This window comes from Schistocerca piceifrons, chromosome 2 (genome assembly GCF_021461385.2).
Source record: "Schistocerca piceifrons isolate TAMUIC-IGC-003096 chromosome 2, iqSchPice1.1, whole genome shotgun sequence".
Taxonomy (NCBI): Eukaryota; Metazoa; Arthropoda; class Insecta; order Orthoptera; family Acrididae; genus Schistocerca; species Schistocerca piceifrons.
The window spans coordinates 582,176,837-582,198,240 of NC_060139.1; the positions used below are offsets into that span (position 1 = coordinate 582,176,837).

The 21,404-nt window shown below is 47.1% G+C and overlaps 1 protein-coding gene across 1 annotated transcript in view; it reads left to right on the forward strand.

Annotated features, from left to right (window-relative positions):
- Positions 1-11,764: 11,764 nt before the first annotated feature.
- The window catches only part of LOC124775610 (transcription factor GATA-5-like), a 102,449-nt gene continuing 92,809 nt past the window's right edge, over positions 11,765-21,404 (forward strand). Inside the window, exons 1-4 of the mRNA XM_047250440.1 lie at positions 11,765-11,800; positions 15,467-15,745; positions 18,134-18,334; positions 18,407-18,541. Coding sequence (XP_047106396.1) covers positions 11,765-11,800; positions 15,467-15,745; positions 18,134-18,334; positions 18,407-18,541 — 651 coding nt within the window. The remainder of the gene's footprint in view (positions 11,801-15,466; positions 15,746-18,133; positions 18,335-18,406; positions 18,542-21,404) is intronic.

Sequence of the window (21,404 nt, forward strand, 5' to 3'; positions counted from 1 at the left end):
AATCTTTCATCTTCGTCCAGATACGCCGCGCGCTGTTGACATTTTCCCCTTTACTTTTAGGATAGAGGGGACAGAAGGGGTGGTGGCGTACTGTTCCTGATCACCAGTATTCGCGCCAAATGTTTTTGATTCAGCTCTCAACCTCTCCGCATTGTCTCATGAAGCGAAGGCATGCCACATTGTTGATGGTGATCGAGTCGTTGGATGGGGACCCTAAGCTCCGAGTCCCCCGTAGTGCTATTTGAGACAATAGCACCGTGGTTCACACTTTCCTTTCTCTCATCTCATAAAAAGCAAACATGACACCACACTACACACACATATACACACATATTACATTACATTCATCTACACGTATCAAATGCATGAAACACACATATCTCACATTTCACGAAGGAAATGTGCCAGTGAGCCTGAAGAATAGAAAAAACGTTTTCAATTAGGCTGCTGAACGTGCCTCTCGTTGTCTCCCAGCCAAACATGTCATAGGAATTTACTTTGCTTCATTGTTATGTGATATCATAGATCTGCTTGATGTTTTGCCCGTCCTTCCGCCTGATATCAACAGCTGACTCTCATGTAAATCAGCTGATGAGGCTGGCACTGATAGAAATGCTGGTAATTTATTTTGACATAAGAAGTGAAACACTAAAAGGAGAAATAAAACATGCAAAAAACCTCGCACGGTGTTTCGAGCCTGGATTGCTAAACATTGAACATGTACGAAAGAATCATTAACAGATTAATAATACGACGTCAGATTACTAATGTTCACCTAATTGAGCTATATCGAATGCAGGTCTTTTCTTATCGACAATATCTTCACGTTCGTAATACAGGATGTCCATAAATTATCTTTACATCTTTAGATCATAGTAACTATAGAAGCTACACTGCATAATAATAATTGTTTTTCAAACCATGACAAGGTAACACACAAAGTTTTGATTCCTCATTCGTACACGTCAATGTGTGAACCGCCACTGGCACGGACAACGTCCAGTCAGTATTCACTTCTCTCCAGGCACGCTCCAGGAACTCCACGGCAACATGTTCAGATGTATTGTGAATGGCTGTCTTCGAGTCCTATAGGTCTGTAATTTTTATTTGGTCCACTTGATCTTTTACAAAACCTCGTAGGAAGGATCTTCATTGTTGTGAGGCTAATGATAGTGGCAGCCACCGAATCAGACCATCTCGTCCATTCCATTTCTGCACTCTTTTCATCCAGACATTTACCGGACAATGCGTGGTGCCCCAACCTACAGAAAAATGACGTCATGTTGTAGATGTGCCTATTACGCTACGGCAAATTCTTGTAACATGTCCAACTAAAACTCATTGTTGCCAGTAGACTAGCTGAAAAAGTATGGACTTATGATGCAGTTGACTATCTCTGTCCATTTCACGTTTAATATGAGGGCAGTAAAATCCCCATATTCGACGTTATAACGGTTCAGTTTTCCCGTAACATGACAAACTGTCTCATCAGAAAAACAAGTCTTTTCCAAAATGTTGTTCGCGACAAAATCAGCTAACATATTCACTGCAGACTGTTCGCCCTGAGATTTTAGTGCTTGAAGGAGCTACATCTGCTAATCATAAAAGCGTAACCTCCTATACAAGACTCTGTGCATTGTTCATCGCGGCACTTTCAGGCCTCTGGCCGTCGTCTGCACTGAATTTGTCGGACACCTTGCAAACGGCTGTCGTTCCGAATACTTGGTCCAACTACGGTTCCCTTCCGTATTGTGTCCGAAACTATCCCTACACTTGGGCATCGGACTTCAAATGGTTCAAATGGCTCTGAGCACTATGGGACTTAACTTCTAAGGTCATCAGTCCCCTAGAACTTAGAACTACTTAAATCTAACCTAAGGACATCACACACATCCATGCCCGTGGCAGGATTCAAACCTGCGACCGTAGCGGTCGCGCGGTTCCAGACTGTAGCGCCTTTAACCGCTTGGCCACCACGGTCGGCGGGCATCGGACTTCGTCGCTATGAACCAGGCTACACATTGAGCTTACTCATGCGCTGCACCTGTAAAATAAAATTAAAAAAGTATGAATTATCTTGCCATATGTTGAAAACGAGTTGTTCTCATACATATATAGTTTTAAAATTGTCTAGAATTCTAAAGATAGTTTATGGATACTCTCTACTTCCAGTTCTGTTTCAGATTGTACATGCATGGAAGAAGATGCACTTATGCAACTGCTCTCGCTTGACCCTCCCTTAACAACGTATCCCTCTGTTCTAGGCGTGGCTGAGTAGCACCAGAAGGCAAGCAGGTCTTCACTGCCAGCGGGTATGAAACACCTGCTGATGACCGCGGAGCGGCATTCTATAGTAAGTACACCACGGACGTCCACGTCTCCTCCGTGATTTTCGCTTATAGTCGTGCAAAAACAATTATTCTGGACGAATTTTCTCAAAACTGATGCTCATTTTACGACGTTAATCATCTGAAAAATATTAACTGTACTTTAATCGTCTTGCCTATATTTATCAGTGAAGTGATGACCAGTGTTTGTGAATTAACAATTCCTTGAGTGATTTTATCGAGGTGTTTAGTTTCCATTTGTTTTTCAACTTCTCACCACGAGTATGAGTATAAGAACTACTTTCCGTTGTTTACTTTCATAATGTCAGTTTCAAACTGAAGAGCCAAAGAAACTGGTATACCTTCCTTATACCGTGTGGGGCTCCCGTGAGCAAGCAGAAGTGCCGCAACGCGAGTGGCATGGACTCGACTAATGTCTGAAGTAGTGCTGGAGGAAACTGACACCATGGATCCTGCAGGGCTGTCCATAAACCCGTAAGAGTACGAGGGGGTGGAGATCTCTTCTGAAAAGCACGTTGCAAGGCATCCCAGATATGCTCAATAATGTTCCTGTTGCAATTGCTGAAGTCTGTCGGAGTGCACAATTGACATGAATGGATGCAGGTGATCAGACAGGATGCTTAAGTACGCGTCACCTGTCAGATACGTATCAGAGGTCCAATATCACTCCAACTACATCCACCCTACACCATTACAGAGCCTCCAAAAATGTGTGTGTGTGTGTGAAATCTTATGGGACTTAACTGCTAAGGTCATCAGTCCCTAAGCTTACACACTACTTAAACTAAATTATCCTAAGGACAAACACACACACCCATGCCCGAGGGAGGACTCGAACCTCCGCCGGGATCATCTGCCCAGTCCCTGACTGCAGCGTCTTAGCTCGGCTAAACCCGCGCGGCACAGAGCCTCCACCAGCTCGAAGAGTCTCCAGTTGACATGCACGGTCCATGGATTCATGAGGTTTTCTCCATACCCGTTCACGTCCATCCGCTTGATACAATTTGAAAGAGGCTCGTCCGACCAGGCAGCACATTTCCAGTCGTCAACAGTCCAATGTCGATGCTGACAGGCCCAGCCAAGGCGTAAGGCTTTGTGTCGTGCAGTCGTCAAGGGTACACGAGTAGGTCTTTGGCTCCGAAAGCCCATATCAATGATTTTTCGTTGAATGGTTTACACGCTGACACTTATTGATGGTCCAGCATTGAAGTCCTCAGCAATTAACGGAAGGATAGCACTTCTGTCACGTTGCACGATTTTCTTCAGTCGTCGTTGGCACCGTTATTGCAGGATCTTTTTCCGGCAGCAGTGACGTTGGAGATTTGATGTCTTACTGGATTCCTGACACTAACGGTCCACTCGTGAAATGGTCGTACAGGGAAATTCCCACTTCATCTCTACCTCGGAGCGCTGTGCCCCATCAGTCGTGCGCCGACTGTAACACCACGTTCAAACTCACTTAAACCTTGATACCCTTCCATTGTAGCAGCAGTAACCGATCTAAAAACTGCACCAGATTCATATCAAATGGCTCCGAGCACTATGGGACTTAACATATGAGGTCATCAGTCCCCTAGACTTAGAACTACTTAAACCTAACTAACCTAAGGACATCACACACATGCATGCCCGAGGCAGGATTCGAACCTGCGACCGTAGCAGCAGCGCGGTTCCGGACTGAAGCGCCTAGAACCACTCGGCCACAGCGGCCGGCACTGCGCCAGACATTTGTTGTCTTACACAGGCGTTGCCGACCGCAGCTCTGTATCCCCCTTGTTTACATATGTCTGTATTTGAATACGCATGCATAAACCATTTTTTACGCGCTTCACTGTATATCGATACTCTTTGGAAAACATGTCGATATATAGATATTTTATCAACAGCCCTATTTCCTTCATCATTTTGTTTTACTAGTGTCATGCGACCAACGTTCTCTCGAGAGTAAATGAATTCTTCGGTTCGTGTGCGAAACGTCTGCATGGCCAAACTGATGACTGGCCGCAGAAGAAGCAGTTTCCCTGTAGTGCGCGAGCTGTGTGTGAGCGCAGGGGGAGTGGAGCGCTGCGAGTGTACCGGCCCAGCTGTCCGGGCCGGTGTTTGCTCTAGATAACGGCGGCCTGGCCCGCTCGCGGCGCTCAGCTCTACTCTGCTCCGCTTCCAGGGAACCCGCAGCAGTCGCCTTACGCCCTCGCTCTGACGCTCTCCACCAACTCTCGCACCGCTCACCAGACAGTGGCGGGCCGGTCGTGTTCTGAACACCGAGCAAGAGACCAGTGGACGTCTTTCTACACACAACGAGCCTCCTTCTTAAATATGCTGATCCTCTGCCTGCCCTAATGGTGACAGCTTTTCCTCTCTAATGTTCACTACACCAAGCGCATTTTCTCCCTCTACATCTGCCTCCATACAAGTACTCTGCAGACCACCACAAGGCTCGTGGTGGAGAGTACTTTGTACCACTGCTAGTCACTCCACTCCCCTTTCCATCCCCAAATGGAGCGAGGGAAAAAACGTTGTCTACATGCCTCCGCACGGGCTCTGAATTAGCTTGTCTTCGCTGTGTATGTTGGTGGCAGTAGGATCGTTCTGCCGTCTCTCACAGATGCCGATGCTCAAAACTTTTTTAAGTGTGTTTTGCGAAAAGAACGTCTTCTTATCTCCAGGGATTCCCATTTGAGTTCATGAAGCATTTCTTTAATACTCGTGTGCTGATTGGATCTATAATTATAGTAGAAAGCCTCCGAATTGCTTCGATGCCTTCCCCTAGTCCTAATTGGTGGCAATTCTCGAAGAGTACTCTCGAATGGGTCGCACAAGTGTTCTGTATGCGGTCTCCTTTGTACAAGGCATATTCGAAAAAAATAAGGACCCTTCGGTCATTTTGTTTTTGTTGTGGTCTTCAGTCCTGAGACTGGTTTACTGCAGCTCTCCATGCTACTCTATCCTGTACAAGCTTCTTTTCCGGTCATAAAAGTATGTATACATTCCTTAGAAGAAGGAAACACTCTTATAGGTAGGGCATCAACAGCTAAAATAATTACACGTGCGGGAAGAAACACACGATTATATGAAAATATAGTCAGGTGTTAAAATGCTGGTAAAACTGAATAGAATCCAATTTGTCGCGTTAGCTGTTTTATTGTAGTCGCTCAGGGTGTGACGCAACCGGTTTGGTACCATGTAGGTACATCCTCAGCTGTATTTAAGGCCTAATTTCCCATGTTATCTAAACGTCGTTCAAAGGTGAAACGAAGAGCACCGCTGACGCAACCACTAACGCAAGTAAAACTTAATAAAGCCAGTAGTCACTGTTAATTTACGTTTGGAGAGCACCAGACGTCCCATGAGGTAAGGAGAAACCGTCTACACTTTTGAACATCTGGATATTGAGATGATATCCAGAGTACAACAGTGTCTACCTCTCCCGCTTCGAGAACACCTAAGTATCGTCAGAAATGGTAGGTGTGTTCCAAAAAGTGCTGCTCTACATGTGTAACTGGAATGAACATTCATTCCGCATGGTGGTAAGGCCGTCAGAACTGGTTTCCTGGGTTTAAGGACGACATAGCCTCCGTGAAGAACATACGGAGTCCCCATTATTCCTCTTAGAAGAAGCTTTTATTAGCACTTTTATTTGCCAACAATGATGCATAAACTCCTTCAACCTGTCCGCATAGACGTTCTCCGCCCAGGAATTGAACCAGCTGACAACTGTGTTCTTAAGTATCTCGTCGTCTTTAAACAATTCTCCACCAAGACACTGTTTCAAGTGTTATAGAAGACAATATTCGCTGTATTTGAAGACTGAACTGTATGGCGGGTGTATAAAAGTTCCCAAAGGAATTGCTGAAACTTAACCTTGGTACGGACAGCGATGTCAGAACGTGTGTTGTTGAGGTGGACTGTCCCAGGCACGTCCAGTACGAGGAAGTTAATGGTAAAGCGGCGACTGTCAATGACATCGCAATCTTTGATTCATTTGTTTTAAGATATTATCGGCCGCGATAATGGACCTCCACCCTGCTTTCCATTACGCACATTTCTTCGCCCAGTTTTAAAGTATCGACACCATTGTGCAATCTTTCCTTTGCACATGACAGCAGGCCCATTAACTAGGTACAGTTGTAGAGCAGCTGTAGATTCTTTTGGGCACTTACATCACGACCTTCGCAACTGGCGGGAGCAACGCTTTTTGCAATCACAGTTATTTGCTTTTACCTACGTGTAAATGATTGTGGAAGCAAAACAATGACTTCCGTGGCTTCGTAAACAATCAATGGACATTGCTACATTCGTGGAACCTTGTTCTGGATGGCCAACATCCAAACATAAGTAAACCGTCCTTAATTATCGAATGTGCCTCGAAGATGAGCTACACTTTCCTAAGATTATTCCAGTTAATCGAAGACAATCGTTTTCTTTCCTTACTACCGTCCTTGCATATTCGTCTTGTTCATGTTGTTTTGCAATGTTACGCCTAGATGGTTAATCCATGCGACTGGGTCAAGCAGCACGACACTAACAGTGTTTTCGAACTTCACTGGATTTTTTCCTACTTATCTGTATTAACTTACATTTTTTCCACATTTGGAATAAGCCGCCATTCATCTCTACAGCGTCATCAGCAAGCAGTCGCATTTTGCTGCCAACCATATCCATTAGACTGTTTCAGTAAATAGATAACAAGAAAGGTCCTGTAACACTTCCTTTGTGCACTCTCGACGATACCTGTGTCTTCTAAGAAGACTCATCGTCCAGGCCAGCGTACTGGCTTGCACTTTCAAAAAAGTCCAGGCCAGACACATATTAGAAATCCTAATCCGTATACTTGGGCCTTCGTTCATAGACTGCAGTGTGGCACTGTGTGAAACGCTTTCCAAAATCTCCTTCCTACTTACTGTTCTCTTTTCAATGAGAGAAGGAGGTTGGCTTCCCGCAGCCTGTCAACTTTACGGAGGGACCTATTGGTTCGGATAGGATCCGAGGTATGGATTTCGGCGTTTTCAAATAAATAAAGATTGCCAGTGTTAAAAGTTGAGTCAACAGACGAAAATCGAATCCGAAATCCTCGAACTTACAATCCATCTAAAGAGTCACAAATCCAAAACACTAACTCCAATAACTTATTCGAGCGGAAAGCTCTCTTGCAAGCTATTTATCATTACATTTTCCTTTATGAAATGCAGAAAATGAATCGTATTCATTTATTCTTCAGAATAAATAACTTGCGTTGTGGACTTTACCTCATTAAAACGTACGTTCTTTCACTGACATCCATGTTTACTCCACTAGCAGCTTTCTCATCTTGAATCACTGCTATTTGAAAGGACGGAATTTCAGGACAGACAGTCCCGATGGTAAAGAATATTTTCTTGTCCCTCTTCGTTCCGCTTGTTCTTTTCCTTGAGTAACCTCTATGTACAATAAATATTTCAAAGGAAATCTTATTTTGTCATCTCAGCATTAGTTAAGTTGAGAGCTTGTAGACTAACTTACAGATCATGTTTGATATTTCGGTTTAGTAGTCATCTTCAAGCATTTTATCTCAACACCGATGCATATAATTCAGCGAAAGATATACAGCGGTGATAATACCGGCGTACTTAACACTGAAAAGCAATGACTGATGTTAGTATCAATCTCCCGTTTAGTCACGGAATTTTCTGGCTGCTTACAACTGTAATGAGTCGGGAATCAAATCCCGACCTTCGTCATTCAGAAGAGATGATCTTGCCACAGAACCATCCACGACGACCATCACTGTTCCAATATCTCAGTAACCTTTTTCCTACTTTCGAAACTACAAAACAGCTGATGAGACACTGACAGGCTGTTTCGTTAGCTAAGCACACAAGGCAAAAAAATTAGTCACCACCCCACCCCCACCCCTCCAACAGACACCGCGCCATTAGCATGTAACTCTGCCTCTGTCTTGATAACGGCCTCAGTTCGGAGAGTAACAGTCCGTAAATTTTTTACAGCTAAGCTGTGTGCAGCTGACGCAGCTCACAGATCACTAGATTCCGTAGAGGTAACAAATATGGGGAATGTTGAGTCTCGTGTTTCACCCGCTGCCCCAGGTAGTCACAGACATTTTCTGTGGGATTAAAGCAGGGTGTTTCACAGACCATTCGACATGTGTTAGGATGCTTGGAGTGTACGTCATACCAGGAGCGTATGCATGCAGCTGTGTGAACAGGCTGCTGCGGTTTGGACGACAGTAGTGTCCACAGCACACAAATCATGGTGATGTAGAAGAAAAGGGCAACAACTGGTCGCTGATGATGTTTAAATAAAAGTTATGGTTCATTCTGAAAAGATAAAACCGTTTTACCTGTAAGTCTTTTATTTATAGGCGCGACCTGTTTCGCAGCACTTAAGTAATAGTCCAATGTTTGTGCGTAGGGAGTTCAGAAGAATGGGTTACAATGGTCGAGCGGTTCTCCATAAGCCACACATTTCTATTTTGAAAAATGAAGAAACGGCAGAAGAGCTGCTTATTCCACAATCTTTTTGTTGTGTGCGCCACCGATTTCGGAGCACCTAAAAGTTCTATCATCTGGTGTAAAAGAAAGTCACTTAAACATTTGAGATCATCCTCATTCCAATGTTGCCATGGAACCAAAGGCTCCGTGACAAAAGTTTAAAAGGGACAAAAAGACCACTCCTCCGCGCTGCGCGACCGGGAACGCAAGCAGGAAAGTTACATAATTCTCTTGTTTACATAGTTTTTCCGGCTGTTATGGAATTTCTGTCCCTTTTACCATTTCGACAAGGAACCTTTCGTTCTTTGACAACAAATGGTTAAAATGGCTCTGAGCACTATGGGACTCAACTGCTGAGGTCATTAGTCCCCTAGAACTTAGAACTAGTTAAACCTAACTAACCTAAGGACATCACACACATCCATGCCTGAGGCAGGATTCGAACCTGCGACCGTAGCGGTCTCGCGGTTCCAGACTGCAGCGCCTAGAACCGCACGGCCACTTCGGCCGGCCTCTTCGACAACATTGGGGTGAGGATGATCTCAGATGATTAAGTGATTTTATTTATGATGGAGCTTTAAGTGTTCCAAAGCCGATCGTGCACACAGTAAAAAGATTTTGGGTTAAGCATATGTTCTGCGGTTTCTTCATTCTACAAAATTGACTTGAACAGTTGCGTCTGACTCATAATAGGACCACTTTCTACACATTTCTATAGTTATTGCTAAGTGACGCTTGAGGTGGTGAAAAGAACGATGCCACTGGATGGCTGATGACTGAAGACGAATGTTTTAGAGTGGTGAATCATATTATACCCTGCGACAATCCAATGGAAGGGTTTCAGTTTGGCAAATACCTGCAGAACTTCACCTGCTATCGTGTGTGTTGGCAACTGAATTACGGAGGAGGTTATGTTACAGTACGATAGTTTTTTTTCCTTGGTTATAGTGTTGTCCACTTCCTGTACTTAAGCAAATACTACACTCCTGGAAATGGAAAAAAGAACACATTGACACCGGTGTGTCAGACCCACCATACTTGCTCCGGACATTGCGAGAGGGCTGTACAAGCAATGATCACACGCACGGCACAGCGGACACACCAGGAACCGCGATGTTGGCCGTCGAATGGCGCTAGCTGCGCAGCATTTGTGCACCGCCGCCGTCAGTGTCAGCCAGTTTGCCGTGGCATACGGAGCTCCATCGCAGTCTTTAACACTGGTAGCATGCCGCGACAGCGTGGACGTGAACCGTATGTGCAGTTGACGGACTTTGAGCGAGGGCGTATAGTGAGCATGCGGGAGGCCGGGTGGACGTACCGCCGAATTGCTCAACACGTGGGGCGTGAGGTCTCCACAGTACATCGATGTTGTCGCCAGTGGTCGGCGGAAGGTGCACGTGCCCGTCGACCTGGGACCGGACCGCAGCGACGCACGGATGCACGCCAAGACCGTAGGATCCTACGCAGTGCCGTAGGGGACCGCACCGCCACTTCCCAGCAAATTAGGGACACTGTTGCTCCTGGGGTATCGGCGAGGACCATTCGCAACCGTCTCCATGAAGCTGGGCTACGGTCCCGCACACCGTTAGGCTGTCTTCCGCTCACGCCCCAACATCGTGCAGCCCGCCTCCAGTGGTGTCGCGACAGGCGTGAATGGAGGGACGAATGGAGACGTGTCGTCTTCAGCGATGAGAGTCGCTTCTGCCTTGGTGCCAATGATGGTCGTATGCGTGTTTGGCGCCGTGCAGGTGAGCGCCACAATCAGGACTGCATACGACCGAGGCACACAGGGCCAACACCCGGCATCATGGTGCGGGGAGCGATCTCCTATACTGGCCGTACACCACTGGTGATCGTCGAGGGGACACTGAATAGTACACGGTACATCCAAACCGTCATCGAACCCATCTTTCTACCATTCCTAGACCGGCAAGGGAACTTGCTGTTCCAACAGGACAATGCAGGTCCGCATGTATCCCGTGCCACCCAACGTGCTCTAGAAGTTGTAAGTCAACTACCCTGGCCAGCAAGATCTCCGGATCTGTCCCCCATTGAGCATGTTTGGGACTGGATGAAGCGTCGTTTCACGCGGTCTGCACGTCCAGCACGAACGCTGGTCCAACTGAGGCGCCAGATGGAAATGGCATGGCAAGCCGTTCCACAGGACTACATCCAGCATCTCTACGATCGTCTCCATGGGAGAATAGCAGCCTGCATTGCTGCGAAAGGTGGATATACACTGTACTAGTGCCGACATTGTGCATGCTCTGTTGCCTGTGTCTATGTGCCTGTGGTTCTGTCAGTGTGATCATGTGATGTATCTGACCCCAGGAATGTGTCAATAAAGTTTCCCCTTCCTGGGACAATTAATTCACGGTGTTCTTATTTCGATTTCCAGGAGTGTAAATGCGAAAGGATATGAATACAATTTACATCATTGTGTAGTGCCTAAGATAGGCGAACACTTTAGAGATAATTGTTCGTGTCAGCATGACAATGCTCCCTGTCAGCATTTTTGAGACAATGATTTGTGGAAATTAAGTCCTGAAGAAGACTGTCCGGTCCAGAGTCTAGACCTGAACCCATTGTAACAGGTTTCGGATGAGTTAAAACGTCGAATTCGCTGCAGTCACCAGCATCCTGCATGACTATCATCTCCGGTTTCGGCTCTTGAGAAAGAATGGGTGAAGGGCGCGCATACCTCACGTTAATGTCCACTAATAGGTGTCCGGATACTTTTGATCACACACTGTGTACTAAGAACATAGAATGAATGTTTCAGTTTTTCTCCAGTCACTGTTAATATACTCATACACGCTCAGACAGAGAACTACAAGACAGCAGAGAACGCTGAACGGCCTTGGCGGTTGCCTGGCGAGGCTTATGATCTGGTGTGTCCTGCAGGAGCATCGGCACGCAGGCATCGCCATGGACGGCGCCGGCGGCAGCGACGCCAAGCAGAAGGCGGCCCACCACCACCAACAACATCAGCAGCAGCAGCAACAGCAGCAGCGCGCCTCTGGGCAGCAGGCGTCCGTCATCACCTCAGCTGCACCAGGCTCGAGGAGGGAGCTCCAACAGGTGAGGCCCGCTCTCCTCAATAGCTTCGCAAGTCCTGAACCTGCCTGACCACCAGGCGAAACAAGTCATGAGCCCCAGAATGAATTTTCACTCTGCAGTAGAGTGTGCGCTGATTTAAAAACGCCTGGCAGATAAAACTGAATGCCAGACTGGGACTCGAACCTGGGACCTTTGTGTTGCGTGGGTAGGTGCTATGGTGACTGAACTATCCAACTGTCATTAACAGAATAGATACAAGAATAAATAAGGGGGGGGGGGGGGGGGAGGTTACATGTTACACTGTCCGACAATTTCTAAGGAACAGAGACATTGTTGGACAGGAATAATCACAGCCAATGTTGGATGACGTGAAACGTAGTACGTATGTAACAGGGGTTGTGTGGTATATTTATAACGAAAAATGGTACAGATGTCACTACATGGGAATGCAGGACAACAGAGATAATAAACGTTCATATTTAATACAGGTCAGACTCCCAGCATAAAGGTCCATAGTGCACTCCTAGGGCACTAATGCACAATTTGCACTTGTTATTCATGCTGGCTAGCAATCTGTTCAGGGGTCCTTGGAGAATATTTTCCCACTCGTCTCTCAAGGCAGTTTTCAGTTCTTGCAGAGTTCGGGGAGGGGATTTTTGTTGAGAAAAGCGTCTACCAAGAGCATCCCAAGCATGGTCAAGGGTTTAGGTCGGGGAGTACACAGGCCATTTGTATATTCAATATCTTTCTTTGTGGCTTTCACACGTCTCACTCCTGTGTGGGAGAAACATTGTTGTGCATAAACAGAAGGTCGGGACCTACCACATCCCTAAACCGATGGACATGATCAAGAATAATCTCCCTGCAATACCTATGCAGTGGTGTTTGCCATTGTACGTAGCTCCTGCCCACACCATAACGTCTCGGCCGTTTCGATGACGCTCGTGAAGATTCAATGTTGTATAACGTGTTTCCCCCTCTCTCTCCACACCAATTTCTAGTCAGAATGACTTGCCGCAGTGAAGCGTGTTTCGTCGAAGAACATCACTCTCAAGCACTGTTATTGACCCCAACCAGTATGTTCCTTACGCGAGCGAACACTTTCTCGACAAAGGCGCCATTGAAATGCGATGTATTTAATAGGCTCCGAAAATATAAGGCCGCCTGATTTAATCACCTCATAGGCAGAGACACGTGTACTGGTAATGGATGTAACATCTGCAGCGATCTTCCTAGGAGCGCTTTGTCGGTTCCTCTATGAGACTGTGGCTACATATCGATCGTCTTGCGGTGTGATGGTCCATCTACAATCACCAACCTGCTATCGCCTAGTCTTTCTACTTTCAGCGGCCTTTTTTAATCGCGAGATGACACTTTTGGACGTATCCATTACTATGGCCCCAGCAGTGAGACTCTGAGCATCTTCGACCAACCCAACAGTTTGTCCACGATTGTTAGCAATCAAATATGTCTTGCAGACATGTTTCAGCACGAAAAGGAATCTCACACTAATCGGCTCCACAACTACCTTCCTCAAACACCGTACTGCATGATGAAACTGTATGGTTCCAGAGACTTTTTCAAGTCTCAGACATGTATAATGTACACTACTGGCCATTAAAATTTCTACACCAAGAAGAAATGCAGATGATAAACGGGTTTTCATTGGACAAATATATTATACGAAAACTGACATGTGGTTACATTTTCACGCAATTTGGGTGCATAGATCCTGGGAAATCAGTACCCAGAACGACCACCTCTGGCCGTAATAACGGCCTTGATACGCCTGGGCATTGAGTCAAACAGAGCTTGGGTGGCTTCAACACGATACCACAGTTCATCAGGAGTAGTGACTGGCGTATTGTGACGAGCCAGTTGCTCGGCCACCATTGACCAGACGTTTTCAATTGGTGAGAGACCTGGAGAATGTGCTGGCCAAGGCTTCAGTCGAACATTTTCTGTATCCGGAAAGGCCCGTACAGGACCTGCAAAATGCGGTCGTGCATTATCCTGCTGAAATGTAGGGTTACGCAGGGATCGAATAAAGGGTAGAGCCACGGGTCGTAACACATCTGAAATGTAACGTCCACTGTTCAAAGTGCCGTCAATGCGGACAAGAGGTGACCGAGACGTGTAACCAATGGCACCCCATACCATCACCCCGGGTGATACGCCAGTATGGCGATGACGAATACACGCTTCCAATGTGCGTTCACCGCGATGTCGTCAAACACGGATGCGACCATCATGATGCTGTAAACAGAACCTGGATTCATCCGAAAAAATGACGTTTTGCCATTCGTGCACCCAGGTTCGTCGTTGAGCACACCATCGCAGGCGCTTCTGTCTGTGATGCCGCGTCAAGGGTAACCGCAGCCACGGTCTCGGAGCTGATAGTCCATGCTGATGCAAACGTCGTCGAACTGTTCGTGCAGATGGTTGTTGACATGCAAACGTCCCCATCTGTTGACTCAGGGATCGAGACGTGGGTGCACGATCCGTTACAGCCATGCGGATAAGATGCCTGTCATCTCGACAGCTAGTGATACGAGGCCGTTGGATTCAGCACGGCGTTCCGTATTACCCTCCTGAACCCAGCGATTCCATATTCTGCTAACAGTCATTGGGTTTCGACCAACGCGAGCAGCAATGTCGCGATATGATAAACTGCAATCGCGATAGGCTACATTCCTACCTCCTTAAAAGTCGGAAACGTGATGGTACGCATTTCTCGTCCTTACACGAGGCATCACAACAACGTTTCACCAGGCAACGCCGGTCAACTGCTGCTTGTATATGAGAAATCGGTTGGAAACTTTCCTCATGTCAGCGCGTTGTAGGTGTCGCCACCGGCGCCAACCTTGTGTGAATGCTTTGAAAAGCTAATCATCTGCATATCACAGCATCTTCTTCCTGTCGGTTAAATTTCGCCTCTGTAGCACGTCATCTTCGTGATGTAGCAATTTTAATGTCCAGTAGTGTATATACGCAAACTGAAGCGGCGAATGAAAATTTTTACCAATGCTGGGATTCGAATCTGGATCTCCTGCTCACTAGGCAGATGCGCTAACCGCTATGCCACCCAGACACAATGGCTTTGAGGGGGAATTCCAAGAGGGCTGAGGTGTGAAAGGGAATTTGGGTTGAGGAGGGAAGCGTGCTAGGGTAGTCCATGCAGTTGTGAAAAACCAAGGGTGGTGTATCGGTTAGCGCATGTGCCAAGCGAGCAGGAGACCCACGTACGAATCCTGGTTTGGTACCAATTTTCATTCGTTGCTTCAGTCTGTATAAACATTACACAACATGAACTATGAAATGCATACAGCGAGTTCATGCACATGCTTCGGTAACGTTAACACGTCTACATTTCCTTTTACTATAGTTGGTCGGGTGTCCCACAGCAATTGTCGATTGTTCCACAGCAGCTGGCAGTAGGCCCTTAGCAAGTGTCAGTCGTTCCTTGGCAGTTAGTAGTGTACATACACATTCATATTGTAGTCTGAAATGGCGGCACTGTGCAGAGCCCGAGATGTGGGTGGTGACAGGTGTGTGTGTTTGCGCTGACAGCCGTCCCCGCAGCCTCCGCAGCCGCGGCAGCAGGTGATGCGCACTATCACGACGTCGGGCTTGATCGCGGTGGGCCCTGTGCCCGACGAGGCGTCACCCGCCGCCAGCCCGCAGCACCAGGCGCAGGCCGTCAACGGTCGCAGCCCCGCGACGCACAGCCCGCCCGCCTCCATCAAGCGGTCGCCCGACCACCACCCACCCCCGCAGCAGCAACAGCACGCCGCCTACGCCGCCCACAGCCGCTTCTCCTCGCCGCAGCACCAGTACTCGCCGCAACAGGTGCGTGTGTCTCTTTGACCCTTTGCGTTGCTTACCATTGGGCACAATATCTTAACAGAACTTTTGTAGACTCGAAGGCATTAATCATAGAGAGAGAAGCGAGACAATAATTGATTTATCAATGAGAAGAGCTATAGCATTGGTGTTCACAGTGAGGCATTAAGTCTGAAACTTACGCTGAGGTGACAAAAGCCATAGGGTACCTCCCATTACAGTGTCATACCTCCTTTTGCTCGGCGTAGTGCGACATTTCGGTGTGGCATGGACTCGACGCATCTTTGAGGTCCCCTGCTGAGATATTGAGCCGTGCTGCCTCAATAGCCGTTCGTAATTGTAAAAGCGCTCCTGGTGCAGGATTTTGTGCACGAAAAGACCTCCCGGATTTGTCCCATATACATGTTCGATGGGATTCGTGTCACGTGATCTACGTGGACAGATCATTCGCTCGAACTGCCTGGAATGTCCTTCAAACTAATCGCGAACAGTTGTGGGCCGGTGACATGGCGTACTGGCATCCATAAAAATTCCATCGCTGTTTGGGAACTTAAAGTCTATGAATGGCTGCAAACGGTTTCCAATTAGCCTAACATCCATTTCCAGTCAATGATCGGTTCAGTTGGACCAGAGGACCCGCTCTATTCCATGTAAACACATCCCACACCGTATGGGAGAGACAAACAGCTTGCACAGTTCATTGTTGATAGCTTGGGTCCATGGCTTAGTGGGGTCAGCGCCACACTTCCGTCCCATTCGGATAATTCCTTCACGGCGCGTCAAATTTGTTTGTTTGTTTTGAAGTGTAAATACTTCTGTGTCGCAGGATCTGTATGACATCTCTGCAGTGTGCTTGCGGTAAATGAGGAAACGTGATCTATGGCAATGTTATTATCAAATGCTTTCAAATACCACCAAAGTGCTGCTATTTCTTTCTTGACTCCCAAAGCACAAACACAGGTAGACGTCCATCCGAGAAAGAAGAATATGTAAGCGGCAGCATGACTGTCATCATCGTTGTGAAATGGTGAGAGAAGTTCTGTGCTGGTCGCGATTCGACACAAGACAAGAGGTAGTCTGGGAGGTCAACCTCATCCACCACGCAAACTCAAGTGTGAGGCACTCGAGCACCCGCCCTATAGTCGATCTCTTCCCCACGCAACTATCACACCTTAAAAAAGGCATTGAAAGGTCGACAATTCCTGTCGGGCGAGGATGTGCAGCAGGCTGTGACAAACGTCTTCACGCACCAAGACACGGCGTTTTACCAGATGATGTCTTCAGTCCGCTGCGTCGTGGGATGATTGCTTCAGTGGTCAGAGCGATTTTGCCTGATTGGCATATTGCTTCTGGGCTGTACGGCCTTCAAATGGACACTTATTGATCTCCCCTTATACGAGGTGCTATCCAAAATTTTCGGATCTGATGCTGGCATCTGTTGAAAACTTTACCATCACCCTCGAAGTAGTTCCCATCCGCACGAACACACCGGTCCCAGCCGTTTTGCCACTGGTCAAACATTTCCTGGAAGTCCTGTTCTTTGAGGGTGTTTATCACCGCCAGCGATGCTTCTTGAATCCTCTCTAGAGTGTCGAACCGACGGCCTTTCAACTTGAGTTTCAGTTTTGGGAATAGCACGAAGTCACAATGTGCCATATTTGGCGAGTACGGTGGGTGGGGTACAACCACCATGTTGTTTTTTGCCAGAAGGTCCTGGTGAACAATGACGTGTGACAGAGCGCATTGTCGTGATGCAGCAGCCGGTTCCCTCGACGCCAAAGTTCGGGTTGTCGTCACCGCACGTTTTCACGGAGCTGTCGCAAAACGTGACAGTAGTACGCAGAGTTCACTGTTTGGTTGGGTGGGACGAATTCTTTGTGCACAATCCCCTTGGTATCAAAGAAACGATGATCATGCTCTTCACTTTGCTCTTCACCTGTCTCGCTTTTTTGGGTCTTGGAGAGCCCGGGCTCTTCCACTGGGACGATTGTTGCTTTGTCTCTGGGTCCCCCAAACACTTGTTGAATCATTGCAAGGGTCTCCGTAGCACTTTTACCGAGATTCTCACAGAACTGGATACACACTCGCTGTTCTGTTCGCGGATCCATCGTAAAATCACCACACACCAAACACAGAGTATTACGGAAACCACTGTGGACACGCAACACGTCCTCCCAGCTGAATGCCACTCCGCACAATGACTCATCAGATATGCAGCTCTCGCCACGTAACTGTGCAAAGATCTACTTCTCCTATTTTCCAGAAAGCAGCTCCAGTCCAGAAAAAATTGGATTCCACCTCGTACTTAAGAAGACTGTCTGCTTGTTTCCTTGAATTAGTCCTCCACATTTCTATCTGAGCTGGCGGCTCTCTGTGTATGACCTATTCGTCCAGCCTCCCTGTGTGACGAACGCAGAGCCCCCTGCACAGGTGGCGTACTCGCCGGCGAGCGTGGCGGTGTCGTCGCCGTACCAGCACCAGCAGCAGGCGGCGACGCCCACGGACCAGTCGGCGGCGGAGGACGCGGGGGCCAGCCCCCCGCAGCTGCTGGAGGCGGCCGGCGGACACCGCTACTCGGCGCGGCCGCAGCAGCAGGCCCAGGGCCAGCAGCGGTTCGCGCCGCCGTCGCCGCACCAGCCGCAGTCGCAGACGCAGTCGCAATCGCAGGCCCAGCACGAGGTGCTCGCGACGCGCTACGCCCACCACGACGACTACCACGGCCAGGCCACCTCCATCACGCCACCGCCGCCACTCGAACATATACACCAGCCGCACCACCAGATCACCTACGAAGACCACCAGGTACGGCTACTGTTCTGGCAGTCTTTGGGCAAGGCATATCTCGCAGGAGAAGAACAGATTGTAGTAAATAACTCCGAGCCACTTCAAACAAGATTTACAATGGGAAATGGTTAAGTTGTGATTATGAGGCGTGTTTTTTAAGTAAGTACCGTTAAGTTGTGATTACGAGGCGTGTTTTTTAAGTAAGTACCGTTTTGAAATTAAAAAGAAGATTGTTAACATATCTCAATAATTTTAGTTTTACATGAAAGCATGTACCTTAATCGACTTTTCTACATAATTTCGGTCAATATTGAGACACTTGTCATAACGTTGTACCAGTTTTTGAATACCCTACTCATAGAAGTCTGCCGCCTGACTTGTTAACCACTGTTTTGACTTCGTCATCGTCTTGAAGACGCTGACCGCCCAGGTGTTTCTTCAAGTGTAGGAACAGATGGTAGTCACTGGGTGCAACATTTGGGCTGTACGGAGGATGATCTAGAGTTACCCATCGAAAAGATGTGATGAGATCTTTGGTCTGATTCGCCACGTGCGGACGGGACGGGCATTGTCTTGCAGCAAAACGACGACCTTGCTCAACTTCCATGGACTGTTGCTTTGATTCTGGTGTGACGTAGGCCACCCATGTTTCATCTCCCGTGACAATTTGGCTTAAGAAATCATCTCCGTCATTGTGGTACCGCTCAAGGAAAGTCAATGCACTGTCTAAACGTTTGGTTTTGTGCACATCCGTCAATATTTTCGGTACTCAAAGTGCGCACAATTTTCGGTAATTCAAGTGCTCGGTCACAACGCCATACAAAACACTACGAAAAACAATAGGAAAGTCATCCCGCAAGGAGGAAATCGGAAAGCGTCTGTTTTCTCTCACCTTATTGTCCACTTCCTGCACCAAACTTTCATTAACGACCGAAGGACGCCCCACTCCGTTGTTCATCATGCACATTTGTGCGGACATCTTTAAATGCCCTCACCCACTTTCTTACCATTCCATCACTCATAATGTTTTCTCAGTAAACTGCACAGATCTCACGATGAATATCGATCGCTTTTAGGCCTTTAGCAATAAGAAATCTTATAACAGCCCGTACTTCACAGTCGGCGGGACTCACGATTATCGGAGGCATCTTAAGCACTCTGCACACAACGTAAACAAGGAAGAATCAGACTGTAATGGCGTCAGTGCGTAGATTAAGGTACAGGATTTCATGTAAAAATAAAATTATTGAGATATCTTAGCACGTCTTTTTTTAATTTCAAAACGGTACTTACTTAAAAAACACGCCTCGTATTACCGCCAAGAAACAAGCTGGTACCATGAAGTCTACTGAGGGTGTTAATCCAACTCCTCGCATACTATATGATCAAGAGTATCCGAATACCCCTATTAACGCGGAGTAGATTACTAGATATTATGAAAGACGGATCAACCGACATAAAAGTAAGCAGGCAGTATTTTATGTTAGTAGAGAAACAGTAACAGCATAATGGCTCACTCAGAAGAGCTCAATGACTTGGAACATGGAATAGTCATTGGATGTCATCTGAGTAACCAATCCATCAGGGACATTTGAGCGCCTCTAGAGCTGCCCAAGTTGCTTGTTGGTGGTTGTGAAATGGAAACACAAAGGAAGATCCACAATTAAACCAAGACCATGCAGTCCTCGTGTTCTGATGGATAGGGATGTTTGAACATTACAGAGGGTAGTTGTAAAAAAATCGCGTGAAATCAGTGGAAGTAATCAGTCGCGAGTTCCAAAGTGCTATCAGCTGTCCGGCGAGCACACTGACAGTTCGTAGGGAGTTAATAAAGTTGGGATACAATGGTCGAGCACGTCAACGATAGCCGAAACTTGAGGTGGTGTAAATTGCGACCCCACTGGACTAAGGATGATTGAAAATGATTCATATAGAGAGACTGCTACGGTCGCAGGTTCGAATCCTGCCTCGGGCATGGATGTGTGTGATGTCCTTAGGTTAGTTAGGTTTAAGTAGTTCTAAGTTCTAGGGGACTGATGACCATAGACGTTAAGTCCCATAGTTCTCAGAGCCATTTGAACCATATGGAGAGAAAAATCACACTGTAATTTGTGGCAATCCGATGGAAGAGTTTGAGTCAGGGTAATTAAAATTACAAACAGATTTTTGACACAGTCAGTGACTCCGTAGATGTGTATCCACTTTGAATTTCCTATGTTTTTAGGAGTAGATAATTCAAAGTGATTCATAATCGCCGCACAGAGAGGAATGCTGTGGTGGCTGTGTTCTAACACCATTTGCAACTTTGAAACTTAAGCATCAGAAGGCAACTAATTTAAAAGAGATTGTGCACTGATGAGGCACATCACTGCAGGCACATCACGCGGTAAGAAAAGTATACAGTACAAGCGGAGCAGATACAAAAGAAGAATCGTTATAGTGGTGATACAAGCCGAAAATGGGGGAATGCATTGACAAAAGCGGCTTTGACAAAGGGCAGTTTGTTATGGCGCCGTTCCTGGGAACGAGCATCTCAGAAACAGCGTAACTGGCAGGCTGTTCGCTTGCTTCTGTCGTGAACATCTGTGGAACATGGTTGAAGGACGGTGAAACGACGACTGGGCGACGAGGTGCTGCACTTACACGCCTCATCATAGAATGTGCAGAACATAAGATTTGCCAGCTGTGTAATTTAGGACAGACGGCTCTCTGAGGCAGATCTCACGAAAGATGTATGGGAGAGCAACGATCAGCGCACATTCTTGAACATGGAGCTCCACGGCAGACGACGCATGCGTGTTCTCATGTTGACCCGAAGCCATCGTGGATCGTGATTGCAGTGGGCACGGGATCATCGAGAGTGGAGCGTGGATCAGTATGA